Genomic DNA, 7189 nt, shown 5'->3' with positions numbered 1-7189 from the left:
TAAGCCCGTAGGGCACTTGCTTTTGTTGTTAACATGTGATACTGTTGTAAAAACTACTCTGATGAATGGAAAGATATTGATTTTCTTATATTACTGCATGTCTGAATGATGGGTATTCTGTATATTTTGAGGGCGTTACAATCCAAAGGCACAATTGAAGGTTAAATAATTGAATGGTCGATAATAATATTTTTTGTAACATCCTTAGATTGAAAAGTTTTAATTGTGTTTGGTTCATAAATTTAGATAAGAATTGAAAAAAAAAAAATTAAAAAATAAAAAATCAAAAGAATAGTGAATAAAATGTAAATAAAATATACCTATAATTCACACATTTTTTTTTCCCTTTTCAAATCTCTATCAAAATTCACAAACAACACAGTTCTAGCATTTAACTAATTGGTGCCAAAGTAGCTAGGCCTCACACCTTAGCTGATGGTGGCAGTTGGGTGAGAAGTTTGCTCAATAACATGATATACTTTTGACACTACCCATTAGACTAAATAACTTGGCAAGTGGGATAAGGGGTTTTGTTGTGCAATCCCATTTCAGATTCACCTTCATGATCCGAACAAAAAAGATCATTAATGTAACAAAAGACAAATTGATAATCGAACATTTAGAACTATATCATCATATCATACTTGTCTTTTAAAAAAAAAATGAACACTACTGTGATTTTAAAAATAAACCGTTCATTTTTTTTTTTTAATTATAAAATGAACACTATAATTATTGATATACCCATACTTACTTCTCGTTTGTCAACTATATATTTTAACTAAAAAATCAAAAAGTCACTATAAGTTGTCGCATCACCCTTTCTATTTTTCTGTATATTTTTTTATAAAAAATCAAAAAATTACTAAAATAACATATTTCCAAACGAGACTAATGATGCATAACCCCTAAAAAACACTATGACAAGTACAATAGCAAAAGGAAAACAGGCCTTCAACTACAAACACAAATACAAAAAAGAAAAAAAAAATCAAATGTATTTGTTTCAAGAGAACATACATAAATATAGTACCAAGTAAATTCTGGCTGTGGCACCAAGCTTAGTTTTGTTTGATTTAATCCTCTTCCCTATACAACTTACCAATACATCTCATAGCCATTCAAGAAGAACAAACAAGATTTCATGCCAATGTATGCAACAGTAACCGATATTGTTTTCATGGAGAACCACCAGCTTTCGGTCCGGTAGGACGCATCAGTTTCCACAAAAAAATTAGGGCAGCAATTTCTCAAATATCACTTGTTCCAGTAAAAACAATGATATTTCTGTAAAGTGAGGCAAAATAAAAATGCCAATATTATAATTTATGTCTATCTGTAAAAATTTAGCTAGTTTGATTTCTTAAAAGAAATAAAAACAGAATTTCACGTTAAGAATCTGTAAAAGCACAAAAGTAAGGGTGCAGAATATTGAACGTCGAGGAGAAAGTTTACACGGTAGACTCATTTTCAATCATTTCCTGAACCTCATTAACCACCAAGTATGCTTTGTGGCCTCCTATCACCTCTGCCTGTTTCTTGCCATCCTTCCACAGCTGTTACACGGTCCTTTATCATTATTAGGAGGGGGGAAATCATGAAAATCATCTAAGTTAAAACCAAATCCATAGATTTACCTGTATGGTAGGCATTTTCTGCATAAGTTTCGGAGTCCCCCACATGCATGAAAAGGTAACAAAGTGTCAATCACCATTCCTGCAAATTTATATGGGTGAAGCCATGGGACTAATGAAAACAACAAATTATTCCCATGGCAGTATGGTCAAAGAAGGAAAGGTCCAGCATGTTTACAACTAATTTCATCTGAGCATAATTAATTAGAAAGGAAATGTTATTTTTCCAGTATACTAACTAGAAATGTTCCCACTCCTCCAACAACAGGAAACTATGAGCTCTGTAAAAACAGATTCCCTCACAAATCTAGAAGACTGGAATAAGGATATCCTTATTTAGTAGTCCCGGAGAACCACGTAGCATTGCCTATATGTCACATGTACTCTAAGAGTATGTAATATATCCTTCATCACAGGCTGAGAGATCCCATCAAAACAGACATTTAAGATATCCTACACAAGTTGCACATAATTCCTAGTCAACAGATCATTCATGTATTAATATTTTCTATAGATTGAGGATGGATCTTATAGTTGCTTTAGAGTATGGTGTCCATGCTTTCTTTGCCTCTTAAGAGTCAAATTGTTTCCCTGCCGGATTGATCTTTCCCATAAGTTCATAGTTTGTCATCGCAAGCTAATAAGTGATATTTCAAGTTCAAAGTGAAGTTTCACATTAAGCTGCATACCATCACAAGGCATTGTCAACTTTCTTACTGGCGGCTAGTCACAGTCTTAAGAGTAGAATTTTCACAGGGGCCTAACATATTAAAACTACAATATACCTGAAAGCAATGAACTCTATATACATCCACCTATGAGCCACATGTTGCTAGATTTGAAATCATGGGAATATCAAGAGACTCACTTAAGGAATAGAAAGTGCTCTTAGACACAAAAAGCCAAAGATGAGAATTTTAAAAAGTTTTCAAGAAGTATCACAAAACAACCACTAACTTGTCGCTACAAACATCTTACCTTTCAAATCTTCCCTCAAGACCTCACCATTAATGCTCTCTGCTAAGGCTACACTAAGTTTGAGTCCACTAAACCTAAAGAACAGAACCAATTTACAATCTATAACCCCAAGGCTACACGAGTCCACTAAACCTAAAGAACAAAACCAATTTACCCCCCCCCCCCCCCCCCCCCCCCCCCGGGGGGGTGCACTATGCATCAATTTATGTTACATAGACTTTTCTACTTCTCCAAAGTACTCATGTCTACTGAATATGACAAAGGTAAAGGTTGGGATATGTGCTTTTTCTAACACTCATACCCAATTAGACACTTAGATCCACTAATTTTTTTACAATAAGAATAAACTCACATTTCCAAGGAAATAAACATTTTTAGCCTCTAACATACATGAGAGATTGAAATTCCATATTTTTCCTAAATATAATTTAATTTCAAGTACATTTCTAGTTAATTTACAATAAATTATTAACATTATTATCCAATATGCAATGACCATTGTGCTTACCCATATCCAATTTTTGGATACATATCCCAGTATTTTAAAATTTATTTAAGTTTATGAAGGTATGATATTTGGACATGCACCTACACCTGATACTTGTACCCAAATCTATGTAACATAGAACTTTCAGTTGAAAAAGTAAATATTATGTATTATGAGACATTTGAATGACCATATATCTGCAATCCAACCCATAGCTTCAGTTCATGGACTGTTCATTATTGTTACAATTTGTTATTAATACTCAACATGCACCTCAGAAGAGAACAATAGCTTATCTATTTCTATTTCCTAATACAAACGAGCACAGGTAATAACATGAAACAATAAGGCAAAACAAAAACCAATAGCATGTAAATTATTTGTAAAGTTGATTGACTTACAGTGACTCCTGCACGAACCACAAGCTTGTGTGGAACATTATTCACATCTAGACAATAGAATCGTGTCCTGCATCAACAATACTATATAATGGTTAATAATTATGGGGTCACCAAGTAAGATTTGAAATTTTTTATACTCTAGTTAAGGTACACATATGTAAACATATAGGGGTACATGATGTGCGATTAGTTGTACACACCCCTAGAGAGCCGTAGGCAGATACATGATGTACAATGCATTTCACATAGTTCAACTAAATTCTTTGATTACTTTTTTGTTAGAAATGGAGATGTTGAACATTAAGCAGAAAATTACATGAAAATGGAAGGGGGAATTTCCCCCATAAGAACAAAGCAATCACAAGCAAGAAATGTTGAAACCTTGAGGCATCACACACACACAACAAAAATAAATAAATAAACAGCAGAAGAAAACTACAGAACACTTCCCACCTACTGAAACCACTTTAAGAGATGTAACCTTGATGGCACACCTCCCTTCCAACTATTATGCCTACACTAAACCTCCAGATTAACAAATTTTTGCAATCAAGGCCTCTAAATTATCCAAATAAAAGTCAAATACCTAGAAATTTTAGCATGATGTGGAAGGTACAATTGCTAATGCTATACATCAAAATCTTAATGGAAGAATTAAATACGCCAAGAGAAAGAATGCACGTGGCAGTTCTAGAGATAAACTACCTTTTCATCACCCCTACAAGTAAAGTACTGATACATTACGACTACTTAAATGGAAAGACTCAAAAGGCAAGTACTAACACGCTTTCCTGCATAAAGCTCACACAACAAGCTTTTGATAACCAGCACAAGAAAATTAGATCTCAGATGGTTATAAACAAAAATTCAATCTAACCTTGGATAGTAATCTGCTGCTAATTTTTCCAATTTTGGTTTTAAATATACACATTTCCTGCACCAGCTTGCCATCCTACAAATCCAAGTAAATTCACATGACAACCCAACTCAATTCAATATTCCTTGACAAAATAGACTTCAATTCTAAAAATAAGCTTCATTTCAAGAAACATACATATGAAACCACACATACAAAGTTGCAGACACATGCACAAATGCATAATTTTTTTTTTCTTTTCAATCTGCAACAAAGAAAATTCATTAAACACTAAAAAGCGAAAATACAAAGGAGAAGTCCACCAAAATCAAAAAGGAAAGAAAAAGAAAAGAAAACCAAGGATCTTCAAGCTCTATGAATAACAATCCAATCTCTATAACTTTTAAAAAGTGAAATCCATTTAAAGGAGATACCCAATAAGAAGATAAATAACACAACTTCTCCCAAATGCTCTACCAATCTTCTGTATTCTCCTAAAAAACTCTAGTAAAAAATAATTCTGAATTAAATTAAGCCTATTATGCACAGTTTATGATCCAACATTCATGCTTCATTAATATATTAGCAAGAAGCCAATAACAAAACAAAGAATCCAGAGATCAAATGAATGGCATATTCTAAACAATTTCAAACATTCCACAAAAAGAACTAACAAAAACCCATATGCCCAAACTTCCATGAGCAAAATATAAAACAAACCCAGTAACAAAAACTAAAACAAATTAAGAAAAATTAAACCAAAACCTCACTAAATTGAACAAAATCAAAGAGAACCCAACAAAACCCAGATATATACCACACAATTACAACCGATTCTTCGAGCTGTTGAGCCTCGGCAACCACTCGATCGAACTGGCTCTCGCTTGAAATGGGTTCTAACTTGACCGAAGCAAGCGAAGACTCGAGCCCCTGAACAGACCCTTCTTCGCTGTGGCTAGTCAAAGCCTTAATACGATCATACCCACCATTCAAATCTATCTTTCTCGAACAAACATCATGCTTAGTCGCCAAAGAAGCTCTCCTAAAGGCTGATTTTGGGTAGTGTTGATCACATGAAAAACGGAGTGATTTGAAGGGCAGAGAGAATCTTATAGCACTAGACATTTGTTCATGTATATTGTTGTATGTGTATATATACTCTTTGATTTTTGAAGAACAATAGTGAATTGCTAGTGAGTGGTTTTACAAGAACTGTATGTGTGCATAATTGAGAGCTTTGAAAAGCGTGACGGAGGGATTTAGAAGAGAGAAGGAGGGGTGAAAAATTGGAAGGGTTTTAGGGCGTGTTTGGGTCCCGCATAATGGATAGATAGGCAGAGTTCAGACAACCAACGGAATGGAATATTGTCGGCCGTTTGATTGTTTGACTTTTGATTGTGATCATAGGGTACTAAATATGACATTGACTTTTTTAATAAATTTTTGTGAGTTGAGATTTTTTTAATTTGGGATTAAAAAGTTTGTTTGATTTATTTTTTTAACTTTTATGAGAGAAAAATAAAATGATTATGATTTGGATGTGACATTTTACCTTATTGACTTATTTAGTCTATTTTATTTTTATGTTTTTTAATTCAATTAAGGAGTGGTTTGGGATGTTCTAAATAAGTGCACTTTTTGAATTTTTATTAAAAAAGAATGTGTAGAAAAATAGAGAAAGTAGGTAAAAAAGTAAAGAGAAAATGTTGATAGATGTAATTAATGTGACCCAAATAAATATATGTGTAGATGGTCAGAAATTGAATCCCAAATTAAGTGTGGATCCAAGTGCTGAGGTCGCCCCATCAAGGTGACCAGGAATGAGTAAGAGAGTATGGGCTAAAGCTCAAGGGAATTGGGCCAATAGTGGGCCGAAGCAGGTCCGACCCGCCTAGGGTCCGAACAGACTCCATGAAAGAAAATACTTAAGTGAAGTTGCAGAGAGAACACATGCAACGGTCAAGTTGTTAAGGCAATACATGCAATGGTCAAGTTGCAAAGGCAACACATGCAACGGTTAAGTTGCTGAGGCAACACTTGTGGCGGTCAAGTTGCGGAGGCACTTTGATTCAGCGTTGCCATTCCAAGTATTGTCGGTACTGCCGCCATTCCCAGTATTGTCGGTACTGCAGCCATTTGGAGTTGCTGAGGGAACGAGAAAACCGAAGCAACTAAGTTGCAGAGGCAGTATTTGCAGTGCCCAAGTTGCGGAGGTATTTTGTCAGAGCCGCCATTTCTACTATTGCCAATTTTTCCATTTGAATTTGTCGTGGGAAGTGACTACCACAGTAATTACAGTCGCCACAACTAACATGCGGAGGAAAACCTCCTGCCAAGGTGATAGTAGCCTTTAGGAGAAGCTCTCCATCTACAAGTTAGTTGGCTAATACTTGGCGCTGATAGCAGACCCTAAGACATTACTAGCCTAGGGCTAATAGCAGGCCTCAAAGTTCATTGACTTGGCGCTGATAGCAAGCCCCAAGACTTACTGGTTAGAGCTGATAGCAGGACCAGAGATACCAGTTTACCTTGGTGATCCCACGAAGATAAGCCGAGTAGCCTGAGTGTAAGGGATTCCCTTTCCATTACCCAGGTCATGGACCTGTCTTAGTAGCATAGGCAGGACTAAGAAAGTCTCCTTGGGCTTGGTACTAAGGCACAACATGGCTGATAACAAGCTTTGTAACGCCCTCAAAATATTATATAAATCATTCATTCATAAGAATCATAAACATAATAGAAATGTTACATTTTCATTCATCAGAGTCTGTATTACAAAAGATATTACATGCGTTACACTTTCACAAATATTCTTCCAGAAATTATAGCATGT

At 35.0% G+C, this 7189-nt stretch overlaps 1 protein-coding gene across 6 annotated transcripts; it reads right to left on the bottom strand.

The window, feature by feature from the left end:
* Positions 1-982: 982 nt before the first annotated feature.
* Positions 983-5672, bottom strand: WCRKC2 (WCRKC thioredoxin 2). 6 transcript variants are annotated; one of them, XR_014331932.1, is made up of 6 exons: positions 5174-5672; positions 4378-4452; positions 3501-3567; positions 1638-1746; positions 1456-1556; positions 983-1287 (listed from the first exon to the last, which is right to left on the bottom strand). XR_014331932.1 is itself a non-coding variant. In XM_028230272.2 (6 exons), the coding sequence occupies exons 1-6, from the start codon at positions 5479-5481 to the stop codon at positions 1251-1253; spliced, it is 624 nt and encodes a 207-aa protein (XP_028086073.1). In that variant the 5' UTR covers positions 5482-5672; the 3' UTR covers positions 983-1250. The 6 variants fall into 6 exon arrangements, 4 of the variants coding, with proteins under 4 accessions (XP_028086073.1, XP_028086074.1, XP_028086075.1 ...); XM_028230272.2 differs by having other exon boundaries at positions 1638-1673; XM_028230273.2 differs by having other exon boundaries at positions 1638-1655.
* Between the last annotated feature and the right edge of the window lie 1517 nt (positions 5673-7189).

The sequence above is a fragment of the Camellia sinensis genome, chromosome 1 (genome assembly GCF_055761805.1).
Source record: "Camellia sinensis isolate YWXY chromosome 1, ASM5576180v1, whole genome shotgun sequence".
NCBI classification, from domain to species: domain Eukaryota; kingdom Viridiplantae; phylum Streptophyta; class Magnoliopsida; order Ericales; family Theaceae; genus Camellia; species Camellia sinensis.
This window is presented reverse-complemented; position numbering and strand designations above follow the sequence as displayed.